This window comes from Phasianus colchicus, chromosome Z (genome assembly GCF_987193195.1).
Source record: "Phasianus colchicus chromosome Z, bPhaCol1.hap1.1, whole genome shotgun sequence".
Classification (NCBI taxonomy): Eukaryota; Metazoa; Chordata; class Aves; order Galliformes; family Phasianidae; genus Phasianus; species Phasianus colchicus.
Window position 1 is genome coordinate 71697545 of NC_143476.1, and position 26117 is coordinate 71723661.

The 26117-nt window shown below is 39.0% G+C and overlaps 1 protein-coding gene and 1 long non-coding RNA gene across 2 annotated transcripts; one reads left to right on the top strand and one right to left on the bottom strand.

Moving 5' to 3' along the window:
* The first annotated feature begins 2 nt into the window (after positions 1-2).
* SREK1IP1 (SREK1 interacting protein 1) lies at positions 3-8264 on the top strand. The gene is made up of 5 exons (XM_031608222.2): positions 3-294; positions 2754-2801; positions 4533-4673; positions 6984-7062; positions 7904-8264. Exons 1-5 carry the CDS (start codon positions 282-284, stop codon positions 8091-8093), a joined length of 471 nt encoding a protein of 156 aa, XP_031464082.1. The 5' UTR covers positions 3-281; the 3' UTR covers positions 8094-8264.
* A 13910-nt stretch (positions 8265-22174) lies between these two features.
* On the bottom strand, positions 22175-25608 carry LOC149913076 (uncharacterized). The gene is made up of 2 exons (XR_016461638.1): positions 24867-25608; positions 22175-23059 (listed from the first exon to the last, which is right to left on the bottom strand). It is a non-coding gene; the product is annotated as an uncharacterized LOC149913076 (long non-coding RNA).
* Positions 25609-26117: the final 509 nt, after the last annotated feature.

A 26117-nucleotide genomic window follows, 5' to 3' on the forward strand; every position in this document is an offset into this window, starting at 1 on the left:
AGCGGGGCGGGGGGAGGGTGTGACTGCCCCGAACAGCGAGAGGAGAAAGGAGCGCTCCAGTGACCGGGGGCTCCACGGGAATCACTGAGTGAATTCTTTGCGGAAGGACCTGAAGGCTTTTCCGGACGCCTCCGGTCCCTCCTCGTCTCCCCGGCCCGGTACTGAGGTCCCCCGTCCTCCCCGCGAGTGGCGCGGCCCGAGAGTGCTCCGGCCAAAGCCTTCCGGCGGGGAGAGCCGCCGCGGCGTTTCCGGGCCGGGCTGCGCGGAGGACGCTGTTCGCAATGGCTCTGCCGGGTGAGGAAGAGCCCCGAGGCTGCGGGGCGGCGTGCTGGGAGGGGAGCGATGGGGTCGGCGGCACCGCTCGTGGGGCGGCGGGGCCCGAGGAGCGGCTGTCGGTGCGTTTGCCAGCCTGCGGAGCTGAAGTGCCGCCGCCATGGCCGCGCCAGCAGCCGAGCGGGGCTGTGGGCTCCAGCAGCCCTGCTGCGCTCGGAATGCGGCCCTCGCCTGCAGTCCTGTGGCTGCGCGAGGGTACGGCTGGCTCCTGCCGCCTGCAGGTGGTCGCTGCCTTCCTTAGAGGTCCTAAGAGTGGCATCGTCCCGCCTTATGCCCCAGATTAACGCCTGTCTGCATCTAGGTGGTTTAAATAAAGGCTTTAAGAGCCGTGGTGCAGTCAGCGCGGGCAGAAATGGTCGTGTTACCCACCAGGTATTCAGCCCGTGTGATCCTGAGGTGTGAGGAGTGTTTGGCTGGAGAAAATTGAGTAAGCCTGAACCTTGCTATGAGTTTTACGACAGCAACGAAAACCTAACAAAAACAATTCCTTAATAAAACTGCTCTCGCTCCCATCTTATGGGATAGTTTCTGAAGGAAAAGGTCTTATGTTTGTGTTCAAAGATTTGCAAAACCTCTTTTGCAATGTTGTTGTCTACTAAATGAGTGAGGCCCTCAGTGATGTTCTCTGCTCAGTTATTTTTTCTGGAGAACCAGCAGGTGGAAAGAAGGAGAGGTGGGTGGAAAGAAATAAGCCTTTACTTGTTTGCTTTTAATTGCCTGAAACTTAATCTATTCTAAGACCCTGCTTCTAACATCATTATTTAAATCCCAAACAATAATAATTTATTATCATCTCAAGAATTTGATGGGTACGGGGACAGTAATCAAGATCGAGCAAACCTGTCTTTAAGGTTGATAGCCATTAACTTCTTCAGGCACTATCAGCAGGCCCTAGCAAGATTCCATTCTCAGCTGGGATTTTGCTGCTTTGTAAAGGTTTCTTTTATAATTTTTTTTCCCATATTTTTCAGTCACACACTTTTTGTGTCTTAATTGGTGCTCATTTCTCTGCTGTTTCTCTTAAAAACTGCATTGTCTTTACAGAAATCTACATCTCACAAGTTGAACCTGAATAGGTAGTCCATTAAAACTGGAATTATTTTTCTGACCAGCATTTCCAAACTTAGCATAGTGCTTTACAGTGCCTTTCTTATCAAGTACTGGGTGATTATTGGAAAGCCTGACAAACTGCATTTGCACATGCAGTAGATTCTGCAGTGTGTCCTCACTTCCTTTGCATGAGCACTGAGTCCTTCTGTGCTGCACTGATTACATTGATAGAGATGGAGTTTATTGAGTATTTCAGAATGATGAAAGATGAAATCTTGCTTATGAGTCCAGATGTGAACTGAATCAGCAGATGCTATTTTGAGTATTTCTGTGATACAACATTGCAAGATAGTGGTATATATTTTTTTACTCTTTCCTTTACTTTTTTTTGATTTGTTTTTGTGTTGCCTGTCCCCTTATTTCTCATGGTTTTCTCATGGTTTAAAGATAGTTGCTTATGAAATAAACACATAAAGACTGCAGAGTTTATAAACCACTAAGAAGATAAGTAACAATGAGGTTTAGGATCTGCAGAAAACCATGGGATTTCAAGGCTCCTCTGTTTCTTCTAGTAGGATTTACTGAAGATGATACTTCTCTCAATAAATCAGAGTTTAAACTCAAGAAGCTGATGTATCCCCTTTCTGGTTCCCTAATTTCATAGTTTTCTTCTTATGTTAGGTTAATTATTTAAATAAAGGAACTAGTTGTACAGAAAACTGTGTATACAACTGTTTAATTTTCCCTATTTTTCATACTGCATAGAAAGACACTTCTTAATTTTTGAAATGCTGTTTTGCTTAGAATTATAAATTGCTTCAGCTGATTTAAAAATAGCATCTGCTTTGGTAGGCAACAGGTCTCCACATTTTGTCTTCTGAGTTCGATCACAGAATCACAGAATTGCCAGGGTCAGAAGGGACCTCAAGGATCATGAATCTCCAACTCCCCTGCAACATGCAGGGCCACCAACCTTCCCTCCTAATACTAGACCAGGCTGCCCAGAGCTCCATCCAACCTGGCCTTGAACACCTCCAGGGACGGGGCATCCACAACCTCTCTGGGCAGCCTGTTCCAGTACCTCACCACTCTCTCTGTAAAGAACATCCCCTGACATCCAACCTAAATCTCCCCTCCCTCAACTTGAAACCGTTTCCCCTCGTCCTACAGCTATCAACCCTTCCAAAGAGTTAATTCCCCTCCTCTTTGTAGGCTCCCTTTATGTACTGAAATGCTGCAATGAGTTCACCCCACTGGGGTGCCAAAATTCAGAAGAGTGATCATTCTGGTCTGTCTACTGGTGTTACCAAGCCAGATTTAAAAGGAACTTATATTTAGTATCAAGTGATTGATGAAATTTTCTGTTTCAGGTGCAAATAAGGATAACATCAGAGCAGGATGCAAGAAATGTGGCTACCGTAAGTCTATATAGTAAGCAATAAGCAATATGGTAGTGCAGTGTTTTGGTTTTTTTGTTTTTTTTTTTTCAATTTATGTTGATGGGACTACTTTTGGGGGAGAAAAAAGGAAAAAAAAAAAAAAAGGATCTCCACCATTTTGCTATTCTAGTCCCTCACTGCTCTCATTGTAAAAGACTTTCTCCATATATCCTTAAATATTTTTGAAGACCTGAGGTTCTTAGCAAAAATAACCAACCCTGTATGCTGTTCCGTTTGCATGTACTAAATTTGCTGTGCGATTGCTTGAGAAACCTTGAATTTCAGGCACTGTCTTTGATGTCTGTTGTACTTATGAGGTAAGCATTTGTGTTCTTTTTGAATCTCGTTGCAAGCTTAAGCAGGGCTTTCTGCTCAAGATATGTCCAGTGTGTTTTGAAAAAAAATACAAATAAAAAATAAAATCTGCATAATCTTCTACACCGAGAGAGTATCCTCCTTCGTAAGATGTGCTTTGAGTTACGAGAGCCTGCTCTCCTCCTGAAGGCCCTATGAAGGGCTGATGCTGTGCAGGACCAGGCCCTTTCATCACAAGCTGCCTGTTGCTGCTATTATTTGCAAGAGCTAAATGCTGATTTATAGAACGGGTTTTTCATTATGTTGTGTTAGGGAAAGTACATCTGTGACTATTCTCTTGATGAATATAGATGTGTTCTAATGAAAATATTAGTTTATTAATCACTTGGTCACATTTTTAGAACAGTAGAGAAATGGGCACAGCTCCATAGTGAACTACAGTGAACTTTTAACACAGTGATTTAAGCTATATTTGTGTGTTTTATGCGGGATGAAGGAAAAAGCTTTGTTCTTTCACTGCAGACTCTGCTTCCAACAAATTTTATCAATGAATTGCCTTATGTATCCAGTCTTTCAGAGAAACAGGGATATCAATATAGATTCAGTGGTTTATTTGTAGGTGCAATGTCAGAAGCTTTCTGGAAAAGAAGGAAACTTGTGGTTAAATTGCACAGCCTACATTTTTTTCTGAAAAGTTCTGAATTCAAGGTGTACGGTATTTAATAGGGAGAAGCTGAGTTTGTTTCTATTGCTACTTGAATTCTTTCACAAACCATATCTTTAATTTGTTTTATTTTTTGTTATTCCAGTAGAAATATTCACTTGAATTCTTTCACAAACCATATCTTTAATTTGTTTTATTTTTTGTTATTCCAGTAGAAATATTCAGCTTTGAGGTGTCTAAGTTATGGTAATGATTATAACAATCTAACTTTTAGTTTGATTGTTATAATCATATAACAAATATATATCATATAAAAATACTAGTCCTGTGTTAGTACGGTCAGCATTATGTATTGATTATTAAAAATAATTTATATTTCATAAGGAAATAATGTTCTTCTATTTCACTAATGAGAAATGAAAAAAGCAGTATACAGAAGAACTTGCTATAGTTTTCCAAATATTTCATTTCGTGCTTTTAAATTGTTATTTTAAATAGTTTCTTCTGAAAGAATATGAGACCATTAAAGAAGTAAAAAGTCTTTACACTAACAAAAATATGCACTGTCAGAGTACCATTGCGCAGCCTCTCAAGGAGAAATTTGCAGTTTGTTTTCCTACCTTATTCATTAATTGCAGCCTTTCTTTCTCTTATTAAAATGGAATAATACTATTAGCTTTTCATAATATTTGCTAGTTTTTAATGCACTTCTAAATTTTTGTTTTCTTTAGCTGGTCATCTGACATTTGAATGCCGAAACTTTCTCCGTGTGGATCCTCAAAGAGATATTGTTTTAGATGTTAGCAGCACAAGCAGTGAAGACAGTGAGGAAGAGGAGTTACAGAGACTACAAGCCCTGCGTGAAAAAAAAAGTAAGTTAGATCTTCTAAAAAAGATTCAGTTAGCTATTTATTTTAGTAGTAAGTTGGACAGTGGTCTTCTGATGTGCTGGTCCTGTCATTTCATTCTTTCCTATAAATAGGACTTGTCTCTACCGTAAACAGTACATCTTTTACGTCAAATGTTCAGACTTAAGATATTTGATACACTCATGCATTTTTTATTGATTCCTTTCATTGGAAATTAACAGTTTACGCGTTTAGAACATCTCAAAACGGTCTTATTGCAAAGCTATTAATAAGCAGCTACTTTGAAGAAAACGAAATTGATATTCTGAGTTGATTCTGTGATTATGTGTAGCTTAAGTATCCTAATGTCAACAGCAACTCTTAAAACCAATGACAAATACAGTTTGGCAGTTGAGTTTTTTTCAAATTTCTATATAGTAATTTATCTGAAACAATTGGCCAATTGAATTTCAACATTAATACTTGGAGAAATACTTATCTCTATTTGTAAAATTTGAGACTCGTGCCATCAGAAGGAAAATAGATGTGTTATTTACTTAACCGGTATGTGGATTCGTTTGAATTTGGACTCTGAAAAGGCTATTCATCTAAAAAAGATGGGCAGGTTGTTCTACTGTGTTAAATTGTCAAAATTCACTCCAGGGTATATGACCAGTTTTGTGGTTCAACCTAACAGACAGCTAAGCACCACCAGTGAGCTGTTGGCTCAGTCTCCTCAAATCTCCCTTCCAATGGAAGAGAGAGAGAATTGAGGGGAAGGAGAGGATGGAAGTAGAACACCTAGGTTTATATGAAAACTATTTACTAAGACAGAAAAGGAAGAGAAGTATTACTAATGATTATCTATCTATCTATTATATATTTACAAAAGAAGTGATGCACAGCTCAATTGTTCACAACCCACTGGCTGGTGCTCAGCATCTCCCCAAGAGACAGCTGTGCCCCCCCCGCCAGACAGCTCTTTCCAACTTTATTACTGCACATGCCAAATGGTATGGAATATGCCTTGTTGAACATTGAGCCAGTTCAGCTATCCTGATTTTGCCCCATCTCAGCTATCTGTTTTAAGGGTAAGTTCTAGAACCATCACTTTCCTGTGCATAGCCTGTGCTTTAGATGATACTGTAATATGCATCTATCTGATTTGCATTTCAGAAAATTCAAAAATAGTTGATGAGGTTATTTAGAAAAGACCAAGGTCATAAATTTCATCCAGTGAGATACAAAAAATTGCTTGCAAGTAAATTTGAGAATATCTCATATCACTGAACGGAGGTAAGGCAGGCAAGCAGTGAACATGACTATTCTATGGAAGCTGCAGACTTAGGTAAATTATAATTATTTGAGCATTCCCATAGCAGTTAATATTACCATTACTGCACACTGTTACTGAGAATTGGTAACAAAACTAGGATTTAAGTTTTGTTCATTCTCTTTATATTTAATATTAAGGATTTTGTCTAACAGCTGTACCATGTTTTGTTATGTTGAGCGAGTCATAGATTAGTATGGACAAAGTCTGTGGGCTTTAGATTTTAATGTACACCCACCTTCCTTCTGTTTTCCTGGGCCTGCAGGATATGTTAAGAGTTCTCAGATAAAATGCTGGCCTTTCTTATGCATCTTTATTTTCACTGTGGTAACAATACAAATAGTTGTAGGTTTCAGTCTTCATCATGGTGGACTAAAAATGCACGACAGTTCTTTTTGTCACTGTTTATGGTTTTCTGCATTGCCTGAAATAAGTACCTGTTACCTGATTCTTCATTTTGGTAGGCCAGGGTCTTAATTTCTCTTTCCAGCTATCTCTTAATTCAATATTTCTGTCCTACATTTAGTTTTTTAAGCAACCACATAGAGAAAACAGGGAAAGGTCAAGTTAAGAATGACTTTTCTACCAATTTTTGTAGATGCTACCTTCACAGTTAACTCAAATTTATCTTAGTTGAAGTGTGAAATAAGGCTATGTGAAACTAGTGCAAGTAAACTATTCTTTTTTTTTTTTATAATCTTTTAGTTACGTGCCCAGGTTTCAGACTCGTGCAAGTCTTTTAAAATGTAGAAGCAAAGCTATGCTACATTTTACAGGATTTCCTCATCCCTGATCTTCAGATAAATTACATAAGCTATATATTGAGTTCTGCTACTCTGCAAAATATTTCTGAAATTAATACATATTAGTCTGGGGTTTGGAGAAAGGAAATATAATTTTATAGTAACTTCACAATGCTATTGAAGCCATTCTTTCAATGCTCTTATTAGTTCAGATGTTGTTGCAAGTGTGTTGTAAATTATAATTTTTTTTGTCCATAGATTTAAATGAGGAGGAAGAAAAAAAGAAACAAAAAAGAAAAAGTAAAGAAAAAACAAAACTAAAGAGACCAAGGAAAAGGTAAGTCTTTCACACACTTATTTTTAATTGCAAAACAAATTCAGAAGTTCTCTGGTTTTTGGGTTGATTTCAGAAAACGTTGTTTCTTTGAATCCAATTGGTTTTGTGTATGCTATTTTGATTGGAAAAAGCTTACTGTCTTCCAGTGAAGCTTTGTTTGTCCAGGAACAGGACTGAACACTGATTGTATTGGCATTTTTCCTTCTTCCTTACTTATACAGCATAGTTGTTAGCCTACACTTAAAAAGAGTACAGAAGAGTTAGTCTGCTAATAGTAGTCTTTACCTGCAATCTATTGTGAAAACGGTAGGACAGAACAGCCCTATTGAGGACAATCATGAGGATTTCAGTATTATTCTCAGCTTAAATATTCTATGCATGTAGTAATTTCCTTCATAACTGCTAATTAGAGGCAAATAATAACAGCTTCAAGAGCATCCAAATTTGCCCTACTTGTTTCTCATAAATTTTTGCATGTGTGAAATACATGTTCAGACAAATCCTCATTTGATACTTTAAAAGTTGAAAGCTATTTTACTGTCAGACTTTAGCTCAGTTTTTGTCAGGTCTCTATGCTTAGACTTTTTTCTTACTAAAGGTTGAAAAACACAAAACATACCTATTCCATTGTTACTTAATCTGCATTATAAACATACTGCTTTTCTAGCATGGTAGTCTAATTAGAAAAATTGTTACACAATTGAACTTGCAGATTGAGATTGTATGAGCTTTCCAGAGGATGCTGCTGTATAAATTCTTCACTAATTTGATTTCAATATTATATAAATACTGAAATAATAAAATTATTCTTTTATTATCCATGACTATGTATTTTTACTAGATCTTCCTCATCAAGTACTGCTGAAGAGGCTGGACCAAAGTCGAAGAAACAAAAATCACATAAAAAGGAAAGGAAAAAAGAAAAGAAGAATAAATCTAAGAAAGGCAAACATCATAAAAAGGAAAAGAAGAAGAGACGAAAGGAAAAGAGTTCATCTTCAGATAGTTCAGACAGTTCTAGTAGTGACTAAGTTGCTGGCTTATTTTTGCTGTCATTTCTGCAGAGAATAGGATGATTTTCCTTTCAGATCTTGCCTATTTGTGCTTTGCAATTATGTTTATATTGATATATATATTTTTGAGGAAATCTACTTGCAAATACCAGTGCTTCAAATTATTAAATGGACCGTTTGGAAACTCTACTGGAAGGTCTCTGTGTCAAAATATTTGAATTTCATATGCTTAATGTTGGAATGGTTAAATCAAATTTGGAAATTTAAATGAGCTTGCTTCTGTTAATTTATTCCATAAATGTATGTTTCCATCTTGTGGGAGGTAATCAATCTATCATGTTGAAATAGGTAATAAAAATTACCCTTTGCTGTCAGGGGAGTGTCAACGGCTACTTTGCCCTGGGGGAAAGGGGAAAGGGGAAAAGGGCAAAAAAGATAGGAAGATGGGCTTAAAAACAAAACAGTGGCAACAATCCGAAGAAGAAAGTTAATTTACTATATTAGATATTGGAATGTAAGATAATATAATTGGATTTGAGGCTAATAAGTAAAATGAGAGATAGAGTGCCCAAAAACCGAAGGCCTTACTTGCATGCTGAAGGTGGGACAGCTAGGGAGCACGCTACTACGTTGACGAGCATTTAAAGAAAGGGCACGTCTTGTGACTTGCAAACAGTTCTGTCTTTCCCTGTAAATGGAAAGTGGAAACAGAACAGTAAAGTCTTCTGGAAAAGTAATTGCTCTCCTCTGGGAACCAGGTACCCAGAAATATCCTCAATCCATGGAACTGGAGCATGGAACATGGAACTCCCAGTGCTCTACATGATGTTACTATGTGGAATACCAATAACAAAAATAATAAAATCATGATGGAGTTATTTTAGGCATGTCAGAGTTTCACAATTGGATACTCTGGTGTTCAGTTCATATCTTAGAATTGTAGAATGGTTTGGATTGGACAGGGCTTCTAAGATTATCTAGTTCCAACCCCCCTGCTATAGGCAGAGTCACCTTCCTCTAGACCAGGTTGCTCACAGCCCCATCCAGCCTGGTCTTGAATGTTTCCAGGCAGGGAGCAACCACAACCTCTCTGGGCAGGGTCCACCACCCTCATAATAAAGAATTTTTTCCTGATACATAGTCTAAATCTACCATCTTCTGGTTTAAAACCACTTTCCCTCATCCTGTCACTATGTTCCCTTATAAAACATGTTCATAAAACATTTGATGAACATAAAATTGGTTATTCTTATTGCTCATCACCCTAGTTGGTGGCCCTCCTCTGGACCAGCTACAACAGCTCCATGTCCTTGTACTGGGGCCATGGAACTGGATACAGTATTCCAGGTGGGGTCTCACGAGAACAGAGTAGAGGGGCAGAATCACCTCCATCGACCTGCTGGTCACACTTCTCTTGATGTATCCCAGGATAACATTGGCTGTCATTGCTGGCCTCTGTTGGGCCTTTCATCAGCTGACACCTACTACTGAGTTAATGGTAAACTGACACTTTTGAGTTGAGCAGATTATGATGATATCTCAGGTATGCCTCATCCTCAAAGTACCTAAATTTGCTCCTGAGGGCAACATGTAAGATTTCTTTAGAGTAGTACGTGTTCCCTGCGGCATTAACTGTATTTTAGAACATCATGTCACTACAAAAATTGCTGTTGTAATGGCTACTGTGATGGTCCTGCAAATTTCTTCCTTCAATTTACAGGTACAAGATAAGTACCCTAATTATTGGGCAACTCAGTTTGTACTGTAGATGTTGTGCTATAAAACACTGCAGATCAAAATTCTCGTAGAAGCCAGGGAAGAGCAAATAAAAGTGATCTGTAACCTTCAACATAGATCGCTCAGTAGAGAATGGCAAGAGTCCTTGCATCTACTCCTTCTTATTGATTTTCGTCTAATGTCCTAATTTTTCATTCATACACCATGATTTCTAGGATGAGTTTGGATAATATAACTGGCCTCCTTAATTAGCTGATGACTGTGCATAAGATTGAAAAGCATATTAGGAACGTTTCTCTTATACATAGTAATCTAAAGGTTTCTACCACCCTGATCATACTGGTGCCACTGTAGAGCATGTGGGGTTTATTTTTAATAACTGGGTCAATTCTCTAAATAAGTAATTCTATGGAGGGCAATAAGGGAGCTGTATGCTACATAATCATTCAGTACTGTTGCCAAAGGAAATGTTTAATTCAGCTGCTTTTTGAGACAAAACTATTTTTTTCTCCTTATATTGTCTTTACTTAAAGAAATTGGGTTATTGGAATTAGGGGATTTCAGAGCTCATGTATAATTTTCCCATGGTCCTCTGTGGGCATGCCAACTTTGGGGAATAGGATTTTTACATTTGTTTCCTACTTTTGCAAGCTTGAGCTATCCAGTAAAGCTTCACTTAACTGAAGGCAAAATACTTAGCTTTCTGTTCCACAATTGAGCAACCCTTATTAAGGTATTTCTCTACGCTGAAGTGTAACTTTTATAGTTATATCAATTTATGTGTCACTATTCTCTCAATTGACCTTGTCAATTGTCCTTTGTCCTTTAACAGAGAGAATATTGTGTATGTTAGTCTACTTTTCAAACTATATTAACAATTTATGTACAAAGATGTACATTCAGGCCACTTTTGTTAGACAAGAATTGAAATGCTTAAGATTTCAGATGTAAGCTAACATACCAAGGAAATGCTGCAATTATCTCTTTGCCATGCTAATGTTTGCTAATCTTCAAAAGGTGACACCAGAATAAATATTATATTATATTCCCCTTTTGTTTTACCATAATTTTAGTGACTCTGATGTGTTGTAACAAATGTTATTCTTTCACATGAGGCTCATCCAGAACCAAAATGTGTACTTGGTTCCACAAAAGTGTCATTTGAGAGGTTTAGGTATGAAAACAAGGTCTTTGATTTTAAAATTCATCCATTCCTTCTGCCAAGTGTTGTTGGTTTCAGTTTTCACAGTTTAAAGGATAGCACCTGACTTAACTGTAGCTCTTACACAGACCCAAGATAGTGGTTGCATGCCTGCTTCTTAACAGGCACTAAAGATCTTACAAGATGAAGGTGACAACAAGGACTGTCATCCCCTGTCAGCAGGTTTCAGTTATAGAATATAATGCATGTTTTCAGAAAGAAAGAAAGAAAGAATGATGCACGTAGACAGTACATGGAACAAGATCAAGAATTGAACAGCAGCGCCAGGTGATAGTAACAGAATAATGAAGAGTAAACAACTTTTACACTCTTTACAATATGCTCTACAATGCAAATAATCTCTTTTACCAGCCACTTGTTTAAATATTAGACTATCACCATTATGTTTACATTTTTTTTTAGGTGGTGGCAATCAGTGGTGTCAACTTGCATAGTTTCTGGGATTTTTTCTTGGAATATTTTCAGGTTAACAGGTTAATCAAATACTTGCTTTATTGTGTTCTGAACTCTTACTAGTGGTCTGCTTTGTTTTTTTCTTTTTTTTTTTTTCAGTAGGCAAAGAAGAATAACTAGCAGACAAACAAAGATATTAGCCGTAATATTCAAGATAAGGAGGTAAAAATAAAATAACAATAAATTCAGAGTAATACAGATTCATTACACAACGCTTAAATTGAAGTTTTTCCTTTCAGCAATAAATTAGAGAATTTCAGAATTCAACGAGGCAATTATCACAGTGGAAAACTGCAGTTTAGTTTAAGACACAGAGTACCTTACAGGGTTTGATCTTTAAGGAGATCAAAACTGCAGAGATAATCAATTCATATTGAACTCTTATTTTCTCAGTGTTTCCATAGTTGACAACAAGAAAGCAAGTCATATTTATAGATCACTCTGAGATGTGTAATAATGAATCTGAAACACTGCTACTGTTTCATGCAGTAATCGATTCTAGGAGCTTCCAAGCTGCATGTTCAGTACTTCATCTTCTGGAATTCCTATCAACTGTCCCCAGTCAGAAAAGGGAGCAATCTATTTATGCATAATAGGATCACAGATATTGCAAAATATTGTTTTAATTCAATTTAATAAAAGGTTAAGACCTTCCTTCCTTCCCTCCTTCGTTCCCTCCTTCCTTCCTTCCTTCCCTCCTTCCCTCCTTCCCTCCTTCCTTCCTTCCTTCCTTCCTTCCTTCCTTCCTTCCTTCCTTCCTTCCTTCCTTCCTTCCTTCCTTCCTTCCTTCCTTCCTTTGTCTCTCAATCTCTCTCTCTCTCTCTCTTTCTTTCTCTCTTTCTTAACTAAAATGCTCCCCTCCGTAAAATTGGCCTGTTTCTCTCACCTGTGAGTTGCAAAGGCAATTGCAGCTATGCCCATGTTGAGATGGTCTACATATGAATTACAGGCTCTAATAACCAAGTTGAAGGATATTCAAGTCTAGGGTATGCTGACACTTCTACTGAGGAAAGATTCCCTCCTCCTATAGACAAGTAGGAAGGAAATGATGTTTTGTTGCAGTGAGCCAAGGGAAGTGCCTGTTTCTAAGGAAACATTTGAACTTTGCTGTTTTAAATTTCCTTGACCATAAATTTTCTTGCACAGAAGCTCTGTTCCCTCTTACCATATATGTGCCAATCTTTGGGTAATTTTGGAAGATCTTTAGGCAACCTTGTCCTTACCAGGCTTCTCTAATGATTTTTTGAAAATACACAACCGACAAAAATGAATACTCTTTGACTGGTAAGCTAACTGGATCACAAACAAGGGCAGATAGTCAGCATTAGAAGCTTAGTGGCTAACTGATTCAAGAGTGAGAAATCTGTATCTTCTGAACTAGATGGATTTTGATACCTGGACAGCTCTTGATTTGTATAAACAATAGTTCAATTTATGTGTCTGAGAACTTGTAAGTATTTTGCCTGGTGTACAGCTCTTCAAAATCTGTGTTTGCCATTGCTCCCTAAGGCACAAAGCTCTGTAACTCCAATGATGGAGGAAGGCAAATAAAGCAAAACAAAGATGAGAAGAGAAGCTCCAGATCCCAGAGAAGTGAACTCATCTGTTGCTTGGCAAAGTTTGAGAAAGATGATTCTATCCAGAAATTCTTCCACAGTGTGATACTGATGCAGAAGGCATTTCAGAGTAGTTCTTGGAAGAGATGGAACATGAGCAGTCATCTCTCATTTTTGCCATTTCCTCAGGAGGTAATTTGCTATTGTCACCCTGCTCTGACAGAATGGAGGTCAAGGACCTTTAAAGCCATTATGAGAGGTAATGCAGGAAGACACAGTGCTGCACTGAAAACAAGACTTACATAACTTCCTCCAACTCAGAGTTTTCATCTGACCCTGTATGAGTTACTTAAACCCAGCTTCTCAAAATAGTTACTAATAACGTACTTTAAATTCTATGCTTGCTCCACTCAGAGCCTCTTAGGGCTTAGTTGCAACTGAAGATGCCGAGAAATTACTCCGAACGCAAACACATCACTGCACAGCATATGCTGCAATCTCAAATTCTAAATTAGCACTCTTTTTTTTAATCGCTCCTTGTTCCCCATTTACAATGAGAAAAATTGCTACTGCTTCACTCAAGGCAGTACTGGAGACATTCCCATCAACGTATGAGTTTCCGAGAAAGGTCTGAGAACAGAGGAATTCTGCCTTTATGACAAAATTATGTGCAATAAGTACAACGTATGACACTGAACAATTAGAGTAAAAAAAGGATGAAACGTCCAAGTATTGGACTGCATGTATTAGCTAGCCAGGAGCCTTGGGACCATGGAACGGAGTAACAAATTGTATGATCAGATAACCAAGGACTTAAATTAGGCACCAAGATGAAATAAAGCTACTTGGACCTGTTTCATTCTAGCAGTTGCAAACTTTCTGACTGTTGAATTCTGCAGTCCTAACGTAGAATCATAGAATGTTTTGAGGTGGAAGGGACTTTCAAAGGTCATCTAGTCCAACTCCCCAGCAATAAACAGGAACACCAAATCAGCTTCCGGAGAGCCCTGTCCAGCCTATGACCTGTCTCAGGGACAGGCCATTCAGCACCTCTCTGGGCAACCTGTGCCTCACCACCATTTTTGTAACAAACTTCTTCATTATGTTTAGCCTGAATCTCCTTTCCCTTAGTTTGAAACCATTTCCCCTTGTCCTATCACCACACACCCCGCTACACTCTCTGTCCCTGCTCTCCTTATAGCCTCCCTTTAGATACTGAAAGGCCGCTCCCAGGTCTCTCCAGAGCCTTCTCTTCTCCAGGCCGAACAGCCCCAGCTCTCTCAGCCCACCCTCGTAGGGGAGGCGTTCCACCCCTTGGATCACTTCTGTGGCTCTCCTCTCTTTTCAGCATAGGACTCTGGTTTACAGAGCATTTACCTCAGTTTACTTACTGCATAACACAGCTGGAAATATTTATGCTTTTTGGCCCCAGTGTGACTGTTAAGTCTCAAAACAATGACAGACTGTCTGACTCTTCTAGCAGAGGTTGTATGGCAGTAGTAAGTTAAAGTTCTGTAAACATGAAAGAAATCTCTCTACTGGAAGGTTGATATATACTATTCTGTACACTTAGGGTAGTCTCTTCAGGAGAACAGAAAGATAAGGACAAATTAGAAGATCGGTGCTGAGAAAGAGAAAGGAAATAGCCAAAGCCAAGGCCTTCAAAGCAGCATGGTGTTTTATAGAAGAGCATCTGTTTTCCATTGGCATGCTTCCTCTTGGGAAAAGAGCATCAGCATCAGCTCACTGCTCTAGCTTTACCTGTTCTGTAGCTTATTTGATAATGCCTGGTCAAGAGAGCAGTTTCCGTATTATTATTTATTAACTGCAGGTTTGTCAAAACAGCCTGCATGTTACGCTGCTTTGATCTCTATCATAATATAAATTGGTGAAAACTTACGGGAGATTTAAAAACTCAGCAAACTACTTATTCAACAGATTAAAGAGCTAGAAAATGGAAAATATTACATCCAAATAGAAAGTACTGCCTTCAAAAATAACCTCCAAGATACAGAAAGAAATTAGGTGCATGGAATAACAACAGATGTGCTTTTAAGAATTAAGTGAAGTTAGCACGTGTCAGAAGTGTTCACTGTGGTACTCCTTGTGGACAAGAGAAACGAATGTCCATTTTGATATCATCACTCAGTGAAAATCTGGTGAAAAAATGAGCAGGTGAAGAGGTAGAAAAAGCGATATGCTATCAATAGCACAAGATGTTTTATTTGGGTGACATTATTGGCTCCATGATTTCTACAGATAAATGCTGCACTTTGCCTGCACTATAGTATCCATCTTCAGAAGTAAAGACACTGAGTATGTTACTTATTCTGTTTCTTGGAAAATACAGTGTTTTGGTACACTTAAAATCAGAAAACAAAATAGGCTGCATCTTGTTTTACTCCCCGTTGAAATCAGGGCCAGAATTTGCATCAGGTTTGTTGTGACCTCGTCCAACTGAGTTATGAATACCACCAACAATGGAGACTTCACAGCCTCTTTGGGTGCATGTTCCAATGTTTGATGACCATCACAGTGAAAAAGTACTTGTAACTAGAATGTGTCATGTTGAATGATGCCTTTACAGTACTTCTAAGCATTGTCAATATCTAGGCATTTCATATATAAGAACAACATTCTGCTGGCTCTGTTCCACAATTCAACTCATCTGTTGAAATCTCTGTGATTTTATCATGTTGGCCTATTACAATTTTTTCCTCAAAGAACGTCACAGAAAGCTGGAGCCAAGTTAGTGTGGTTATTTCTATGGCTACAGGATAAAAATTAACTCCATTCAGCAAGGGCAGAAATGTATGCATCTTATTACAGAATAAGAACTTTGTCTTATATTTACCTGGTGAATTCTGCTGGGATATTATCTGGGAAAAAAGTAGTCACAAGTAGACCAGACATAATCCCCAATTATCGAGTGACCTGCAGAAAAGAATGAGCACACCTTGCAGTCACTGTGGATTGTGTTGCTTCAGGACCATACACTTGATCATAAGCCTGCCCATCCAAGGGGCTTTACTGTCTTTGGATAGACTATAATATGAGCAATTCCTTTCAGTCACATCCAATGTTCTGCATCTAAGCTGATATCTGTATTTGCTGAAAAACTGAACCATATGTGCGGCAGTACTTTTTGCCTCTCAGTGTTGATACAAAATGAAACTATTGAAGTAGAACAAGAAAGCAATCCCTCCCCACTGATAGTTTGAAGATATATTTTCACATGACTGCTCTAATATTTCTTCCTATTTTTAGTGACTCCAGCTCTGAAAATACTTGGTGATCTTAAGTCCCTGAATATTTTTCCTGAAAAATTCACTACCTGACATTATTTTTTGTTCATTCATAGTCAAGTCCTTCACTGCATATGAAAAAAGTATGTATTTGCTAGAAATGGATTCTTCTTCAAATCTCACATTATTTTCAAAGGATATGAATGTGAATATTTTCAGTGACTGCATAAACAGTAGTTGAACAGTATGGAATGCTAATTCTGAAACTGAAAATTATGCGTAGAAGCAACAGCAATACAACACGTGGAACTGTACACAAAATTACCCCGAGATAAACGATGTTTTCCTTAAAAACTGGCTTTTTAATTGCAGGCTCCTTACCCATTTCGAAGTTCTACTAGGTGTATTACAATATTTTATATTACTTTTTACCTTGCAGTAATCCATAGTACTTTTACTGGTTTAACAAGCTTATATCTCAACAGCCTCTGCAGTTGTGTTTGCTATTTCTTCCATTTTTAAGCAACGTACGTATTAAATGAATCACACTCATTTCATCTGTAACCCCTTTAGCTGATGTGAAATGGGCAGCTCTCTGCGTATGCAACAACCACACATTTAACAGCAATTCTTTTCAAAGGGGCAGATGGCAAGAGCAGTTTCTACTGTAACTCTACTGGTATTCGCCAAAGAAGATAAAACAGAGATAGCTCAGATTTAAATTCAATTTGTTTGAATGTAAATCAGGGTTAATTCTTCTGAAGAACGCTGTTATTTCTGAACAACACTAGCATATTCAAGTCCAGTGTCTAGTCCTTCGTTTTGCATTGATGCCTCCCAGCGATTTCATCATTTTCTGTAAAAGAGTTGCCACGAATCTGGATGAATCTCACATCAGAGTAGGATTCTGATGTTTGATGTAAGATGCAGTTTGAGGAGTACACACAACTTCTTAGAATTCACCTAACCAATTATAGCACAAACATCAAGCAAATTACTGCAAAAGCAGAACACACAATGTTTTCTTCCTCTGGAATAATGTTTTAACTTTTTGAACTTTAGGATATAAGTCCTTGTTTTTATTTCTCTGATAACTAGGAAGAATACAATGCACAGGCAGATAACAAACGGAATGGCCTTCTCTGGGGGCTTTTATTATTTTGATTTGTTCTGCAGTTTGCTTACATCTGCATTGAACACTGTTTTCCAGTTCGGCACCATGGAATCACTGGATTCATTAGATTCTTACGCAATTTTTTTGCCCCCATCACATGGAGTTATTGCAATACAGTAATTTCCTTTGAGCTACCCTTACCGGTAATGGGGTTACAAAGCATGTGGAGTTCCACGCACTGGCCATAATCAACATCCAGATCCAAAATTTAGCTGCTCAAAATACTGCTCATTTCCCCTCATAACTGAACCCCTTGAGAGCCAATACCCCAGTGCACAGAGAAGCATGTTCAAGTGTCTGAATTTCCCGAATGCCTAAACTTCTCTTTCTGAGAAGGATTTTCAATCCTAAACATAAGCACTTAAACCACTAGTAACAGACAAGCGAGACATTTATTTGCATGTTCCACCTGCAGGGCATTTCCTCATAATGTTCTCTGTGTGAAGTGGAAGCCATGCAAAATAAAGCCACCACAAATGTCAACAAGGACCTTTTCCCATTCAGTGACAAAAGCACTTTCATAAGCAGGCGCAGGTCAACAAACACACTCTTCTCTCTTATCTGATTGAACCTAAATCCACCTATTTCTCTTGACAACAAGTATTCTTTAATCACAAGATTATCACTACCAGAAGCATGGAAACTTACAAGACTTTGGGCCCTCACTGCAAGAAAGACATTGAGGTCCTGCATTGGGCTCAAAGAAGGGCAACAAAGCTGGTGAGGGGTCTGGAGCACAGGCCTGATGTGGAGCAGCTGAAGGAGCTGGGATTGTTCAGTCTGGAGAAGAGGAGGCTCAGGGGAGACCTTATTGCTCCCCATAACTGCCTAAAGGGAGGTTGTAGTGAGCAGGGGTCGGCCTCTTCGCTCGTGTACGTGGTGATAGGACGAGAGGGAATGGCTTCAAGCTGCGGCAGGGGAGATTCAGGCTGGACGATAGGAAAGGCTCCTTCTCTGAAAGAGTGGTCAGGCACTGGAATGGGCTGCCCAGGGAGATGGTGGAGTCACCGACCCTGGAGGTGTTCAAGGAACGTTTGGATTTTCCCTTATCACTGGGAATGAGATTGAGGGCTTGAGCATATGGATAAGAATACAGAATACAGCATGTCTCTTATACTGCTATTTAATTCCTGTGAATCAAAAATAGTAACCGCTTTGCTTTGAAACTTCTTCAGCCTTACTGGCAGAATTTTTAATTGTGCACACTAAGAAACTAGCAATTATATGCAAGAAGATTGGCTTGTAAATCAGTTTGACTTTATCAGTGCCTTCCTGTTTACAGATGAGCTGGAACAGTAATTGGGAGACGTGTTAATAGGCATTTTGATTGTCATTTTGTTGTTGTACATTTTGTATATTCTTCTGTAAACTCAAATTTCTGAATAGCATAAGAATACAAAGTAGAAGCACCTCTCATTTTCAGATCCCTTCTTTTTTTCTTTTTCAAGAGCACGGAGTGCCTGTAATCGAACTGCTGGCAAAATTCTTCTCCCGCTTGCAAATCAGAGTAACAGCAGTGACCCCCAAGGAAAATATTTAAAATATTTCTGGGCCACTACCCTCACCAACAGTCTCAAACTGGTTAATAAGTGTTTAACTGCACGACTGACTAGAAGCGTTCCATTAATTCCCAACCAAACTATTTTCTCCCTTGCATGGACGTAAGCCTCACTTTCAACACTGAAAGCCACATGCTCAGACGCCAGCTCACATAAAGATTTCCTTTATAACCCCTGATATATGTTCTGTGTTGTGAGCTTAAAATGTCCTTTTCAAGTATCATCAATTTCACCTCAGTAATTTTCTACTCCTCTATGTTCAAGTTGTGAGAAATGTTGAACAGGGGGCATAATTTCAGAATACTGGTTATAGATTAATTATTAAATAGCAATATGCCAAGTGGTGTTTATACATGTAGACAAGTCCATACAAAACTGTACTACTATCCCAAAACTCACTATTACTCCCACTTCAGTTCCAGTCGGTCCAGCTGGTTTCTTGATGAAGACCACTTAAATGTTTGAAAGAAATCTCCTAATAACACAATCTCATACAACTGTGATAAATCCTGTTGTCACTCTTTCATAATCTTAAGTGCCGTACAAGAACTTGCGCAGCACTGAGCACCTGTCCACGAGCCAGCAGCCTCACCATTGGCATCCAAGCACAGCTGTCACAAGAACAGGAATTATGCTCACTTCCTGTATACCCCACGGACCAGAAATCTGTTGGCTTCTCCCTGTGTGCTCAGGAAAGACAAACAGGTACGGGTAGCCTTTACACAGCATTTGCACAGCCAGTGGCTTTCTGGAACTACTTTCCCTGAGAGGGTTGCAGTGCTCCCTGCCAGGATGAACAAAGAGAATGGCTGCTGTGGGGAGGAACCCAAGGGAAACTATCTGGAAAGTTTCTGCCCGGGGAGGCTGTGGATGCTCCGTCCCTGGAGGTGTTCAAGGCCAGATTGGCTGGGACCCTGGGCAGCCTGGTGTAGAACTGGGTGGGGAGGCTGGTGGCCCTGCCTGTGGCGGGGGAGGGTGGAGATTCATGATCCTTGAGGTCCCTTCCAACCCAGGCCATTCTGTGATTCTGTGATACTGTGGTGCTATGATAGCCACACCTCTGCAATCTGACAGCTCTGATATCTACAAGCATTAAAAGTAGTTACAAAAATAGAAAATGCTAATTTGTTTGTTTACAAACCAGTAACTTCATTTATGTGGCTCATTAGGCTACTATTCAAATTATAAGCAAGCTTTTTGTAAATATAACTAAAAGAGATGTATAATATTGTTATATTTCTTTTACATTTTGACCACTGGTCAAATTGATGTATTACTCTGAATAAAATCCTGACTTTCATAGTTTGGTAAAGCTACTCAACTGACTGTGCTTGTGAAGTGCTGTCAAGAAGTGGACTTTTTATTTTCCTAAGCTGATATTAAAGTGAAACCTACAGAGGGAGCTCTCATACCAACCGTTATATTTTCTACCTCTTGCAGGAAAGGTGAATGCACCACTCTGAACAAGCATTTGAAGACACAAGAACACATGTTTGAAAGGCCTCTCCTCAAAGGCGGGGAAGGTAAAGAAAAAGGTAAAGAATTAAAATTCTTTCTATTTTTTCAACTCCAAAGAAACATTTAATTTTTTTTGTTTTCAAAATGTTTGACAGATGATTTTATTCCACAGCCAAAACATTTATTAGAATTGGAAAACACTTTCAGGCTTTTCTGAATTGCTGCTGATGTACAGCATTCATGGTTCCATTGAAATTAGTGAAATCTAAGGCTGCTGGAACCAAACAAAGCTTCTGCTCTAAATCTGAATTTAACTTAAAACCTTTAGTCACACAGCAGAGCGTGTGACTGCTGCAGAGAAGGACTTTACTGATAGGAATATCAACAACATTTCAAAATGCATCAAAAGCATCTGATATACCTCTTGGGAAAGGTACGGTGTTGACAAATGACACGCTTAACTACCAGGCAGAGTATCATTTTAATGAGCAGTAACAGTAGTGGAAGGGCACTGTGAGATGAACTATCTACATCTGTAACAAGCAATACCCATTTTGCTTGTATCCCAGCAGTTACAAGAAAACAAGCCTTTGGCAAATCAAAAATGAAAGTGAATTGATCACATCTGCCTGATGGCCCATACGTACCTCTCATAAAAATATGGGTACGGGACATGAGTTATGCGAATCATTTTCCACAAATATGACTGGATTGAGAGGATAGACTCCCTTTTCATTTAGCATCATAGACACTGCAGCTTAGAAATACATAGCAGCTGCAAAAAATGCCGTAAGATCAACCTCAGAGATTACGGTTCGCCTAGAACAAGAGGTGTGACAAATACTGCAGAAAAGAAATGCTTAATTTCTCCAGACACTGAGGGCAAGAAGACAGAGGCCCTTCTGATTATGATTCAGGTGCAACTCAACCTGCCTCTGCTTTTCTAGCTTAAGCATATCATTTACTTGTTTATAACATAGCCATTCATGCTTTTGAGCATAAGTAGAAAAGTCAATCGAATACGTTTGCCTTTGTACAGACTTTGAGAAAACACTCTTATTTATGTTCCTCCCATCTGCTAGGGTTGTTATTTCTTTTCTTCTAAAATACATGTATTTCATGCACATTGCTGCCAGTCTCAGTATCATATGTTGTTTTTTTGTTCTACTAATGTGGTGCAATAATGTGATGCAAGCACTGCACAGCATCTCAGCCAATCAGAGGAAGGACAAGGCTAGCTCTTTCTAGTACACCTCTAAATAGTTGATACCTTGTTTTTATTAAATGGTTGTTTTGAAGCAGTTACTCTCTTAAATGCTTTTCAGTGAAAGAAGATACGTGGTCAGATTTTGGCTAGCTGGCAAAGTGAAAATCTGTGGGATTTGTTCTGGTTATACGATAGTACAAATAGAGCAAAGACTCAGTGCATTATCTCATATCATAGAGACATTTCTAACTCCAAAATTTACAGAAGTTTAGATATTTCTAAGCTCAAGTAGTTTAGCTAGAACAGTATCAGTAGGAAATATCCTTTTTTAAAAAAGTAATTCAAGAGAAACTTTCTGACTTCCACAGACACTATTTTATACACCAACAGCCATGTATGCTCTGGTCTACATGGCTCACCCCCCGACTTCAAAATATGTCCCACAGAATATTTTTAAACTCAATTTAATGAAAGGCTGAGGCCTTGCGCTTTCTTTCTTTCTTTCTTTCTTTCTTTCTTTCTTTCTTTCTTTCTTTCTTTCTTTCTTCCTTTCTTCCTTTCTTCCTTTCTTCCTTTCTTCCTTTCCTGCTTTCCTCCTTTCCGCCTTTCCTCCTTTCCTCCTTTCCTCCTTTCTTCCTTTCTTCCTTCCTTCCTTTCTTTCTTCCTTTCTTTCAAAATGCTCCGTAAAATTGGCCTGTTTCTCTCACCTGTGAGTTGCAAAGGCAATTGCAGCTATGCCCATGTTGAGATGGTCTACATATGAATTACAGGCTCTAATAACCAAGTTGAAGGATATTCAAGTCTAGGGTATGCTGACACTTCTACTGAGGAAAGATTCCCTCCTCCTATAGACAAGTAGGAAGGAAATGATGCTTTGTTGCAGTGAGCCAAGGGAAGTGCCTGTTTCTAAGGAAACATTTGAACTTTGCTGTTTTAAATTTCCTTGACCATAAATTTTCTTGCACAGAAGCTCTGTTCCCTCTTACCATATATGTGCCAATCTTTGGGTAATTTTGGAAGATCTTTAGGCAACCTTGTCCTTACCAGGCTTCTCTAATGATTTTTTGAAAATACACAACCGACAAAAATGAATACTCTTTGACTGGTAAGCTAACTGGATCACAAACAAGGGCAGATAGTCAGCATTAGAAGCTTAGTGGCTAACTGATTCAAGAGTGAGAAATCTGTATCTTCTGAACTAGATGGATTTTGATACCTGGACAGCTCTTGATTTGTATAAACAATAGTTCAATTTATGTGTCTGAGAACTTGTAAGTATTTTGCCTCGTGTACGGTTCTTCAGGAGATAAAAATGGGTTGAGAGCAGCTCTGCAGCAACCAGACTTTAGAAATTTTGAATACAGAATCTGCCTCTGCCAAAGGAAAACAAGTAAATACTGTATGATTGAGGAAGCCTTTGATACTAATGACAACACATGCAAAATAGGCTTTAAATACTATATAACAGAAACTACTAAAAACAACTTAGGAACAGCACAGGTGCTGTTGTGTGAGTCACAGTAGACTTCAGATCTGGATATTATAAACTTCCCTAATCCGGCACTTGACTCAAGAATTTTAGTTCTGTGTTTAGCATGATGGTTTGCTGTAGAAAATGTAACTTACCCACTAATTGCTACAGGCTGCTTACAATTCCTTTTGAGATTTTTTTTTTGCTCTTATTCTCTAGTGAGATACTGGACTTAAAGAAGATAGTGTGGTATTTGGCCCAATTTCAGAACAAATGAAGAGAGGATAAAGTTTGTTTCTAAGAGATTATGTTGCTTGTGCCAGGAACTACGAATGAAAGGTATTGCAAGGGGGTTGAAAGTTTGAGACTTTACAACAACAACGTTATGTTGACTTGTACCAATAAAAATTTGCACATTACTTTCATGGAAGAAATATTGGAATCTTAATCCTTTGAAAGATATAATTCTTTTTAGGTATGACTTTGACTTCCTTAAGGAAATCACTTCTGTTACATTTAAATTCTACTAATTTGGTTTGCCAAACCTTTCCAAATCTCTGAAGTGTTCTGAATCTTAAAGACTGCTCTCTTTCTAGAACATCTGCCAGATCTGTTCTATGAACAACTGCTGTTTCTGCTGTTACTGTACCTTCTGACTGAAAGAGATTAATGGTTTGGATCTGGAAAAAAGACATACAGCAGAAGCAGATGCCTTTCTATCTTCTCTTACGTCTTGTCCTTGAAGCTGGACAACAGGAAGAACATTTTTAAAATAGATAATGAGGAATCTCACCTCTACGCTGATACAGGAATAGTATGCATTTTAAAGAGTATCACTGCATCTCTGTGCATTATTGAAGTGGGATAAAGCCCAATTTACGATGACATGACAACTAATATCACACCTAGTAGCAAATCAACAACACCGTATTTTTTTACATCAAAACATGAAAAGCCCAAATAGCAGTAAAGCAATAGTACAGAAGCCACAAACAACTGTGAAGAACTTCAACAAAGCAGCCTTTGTACTGGCTAGGCCAGTAAGAGCTCTGTGACTCTGCCTGCAAAGGAGCACTTATTTCTGATGGGCTAGAAAGACCCAGTACTGCAGACAGGCAGACAAAAGCTGGAAAAAAGATCATATGACCTGCAAAATGAATACTAATAGGCTGTAAATTTTGCAGTTCCACTCCTCCAGACTGCTTGCTAACAGGCATGGCTGTCTTCAGCTAGTTTGCCTCTCAACATGCAAGTCTGTGAGGGCTCCTAAATCCAATAACTACCAGACCTCTTTCAGTTTCATTTCTCTAATCAACTTAAGTTTTATACAGCATCATCAGTGTTAACAAAGGTTACTGAAACCTCACTCCACTGACATAAGAGAAAAGCTGCTGACAATAAAGGAGCTGAATCTATCGCCCAGACACAAGTGTCTGGTGCCAGATGGGATGCTTGCAGGTCCCTGAGGCATCTGTGCAGATCTGATGATTTATGATTAGCTGCCTGTGAGTAATCCACTGTCCTTTATGGAATAAGGAGGGAATACTGTATGATGCTGAAATGAGTTTGGACATTCATACACAGGCATGTGAACCCAGACCAAGCAGATGCCCCTAGAGGTATATTGGTGATATAAACTCGTTTACAGAGAGGAACTATCTGCCCAATGGAAAAACAAGTAAATAAATCACTTCAGCCTTTGTTTTTACTTCAGAAAGTGGGTGCGAAGCCAAGAGGCGGCAGCGGTGTCCTGAGGCCGCTCCTCGCCTCAGCCCCAGCGCCTACGGTGCCTCTTAGGGCCCGTATGACGCAGCAGCACGGCCGGTCCTCCCCACCTATTTGGGCCCCTATTTGGGACCCGTGGCGGGAAGGAAAGGGAGCGGGAGAGAGCGCACTCCGGGCTGAAGGGATCGCCCGCCCAGAGAGCCCAGGGGCTGCCATCCCCCTCCCGCCCACGGCGCCCGCCCGCTCCTCGCCCCTCCTGCTGGTTCTCCTCCCGTCAAGCGGGAAGACCTTCCATCAGTCACAAAAACGCTGTTGTAATCATATTGTAATATTAAAGTATGAGAAAGCAGAAATAAGGACTTTAGCATCAGTTCCTAGAGACTGTTTTTTTGTTGTTGTTGTTTCGGTTTTTTTTTTTTTTTGCCACCAACTGTCATCCACTTGCAATAAAAGTATTAAATTCAAGTTTTTTTTTTTTTTTTTTTTCCACCACTAAAGCATATGGGGAGGCCAAAAGTATTGAGTTTAACAGACTTAATATTAGACTTCTTTCTTGAGACCACACACAAGCATTAGTGATCCGTTCTGATACCCAGGTTTCAGTTCTTGCATGCGCCATGCTCAGTGTCCTCACATGAACTCAGCTCTGCCCAGGTTCCATATCAACTCTGACTGCAGTATCTGAGTGCTTCAGGCACCGTGAGAAGAATTCACTGCCTCATTCCATTATGGTGTTCTGATTAACATTTATCATTCTTGCACCTACACGATGTTTTGGTGCTTAAAAAAAAGTTCATTTTATTTTTTTCTTTCAAATTTTAGTGAAAGATAATCCTCTGCTTTTTTTGACTAAGCAAATTTATCCCTTAATGCCTCTTCACTCCGATAGTCACCAGGCCTTGGCTCATGTCCACTATCTATTAAAAATAACTGGAAGATGTTCCATTAACTCTTGGCTACCAATGATCTTTAAGTTTGAGAAATTAAGCATCTATCCATTAGGATTAGTAAATGCTATAACAAATAGCAAAGGCTGGAGAGAAACTGCAAAATTGATGAGAACTATGGGGGGTTTCAGAATGAACGAAGACTGAAATGTTAGTAGTCTTTAGTTCAGGAAGAAGAAACAAAAGTAAAGCTTACAGAGTAATAAAGAGTAAAAGAATGTGCATATCACTGTGCACTTTAAACAGCAGGAAAAATAAAGGACTTAGAATCTCTAAAAACATCATACG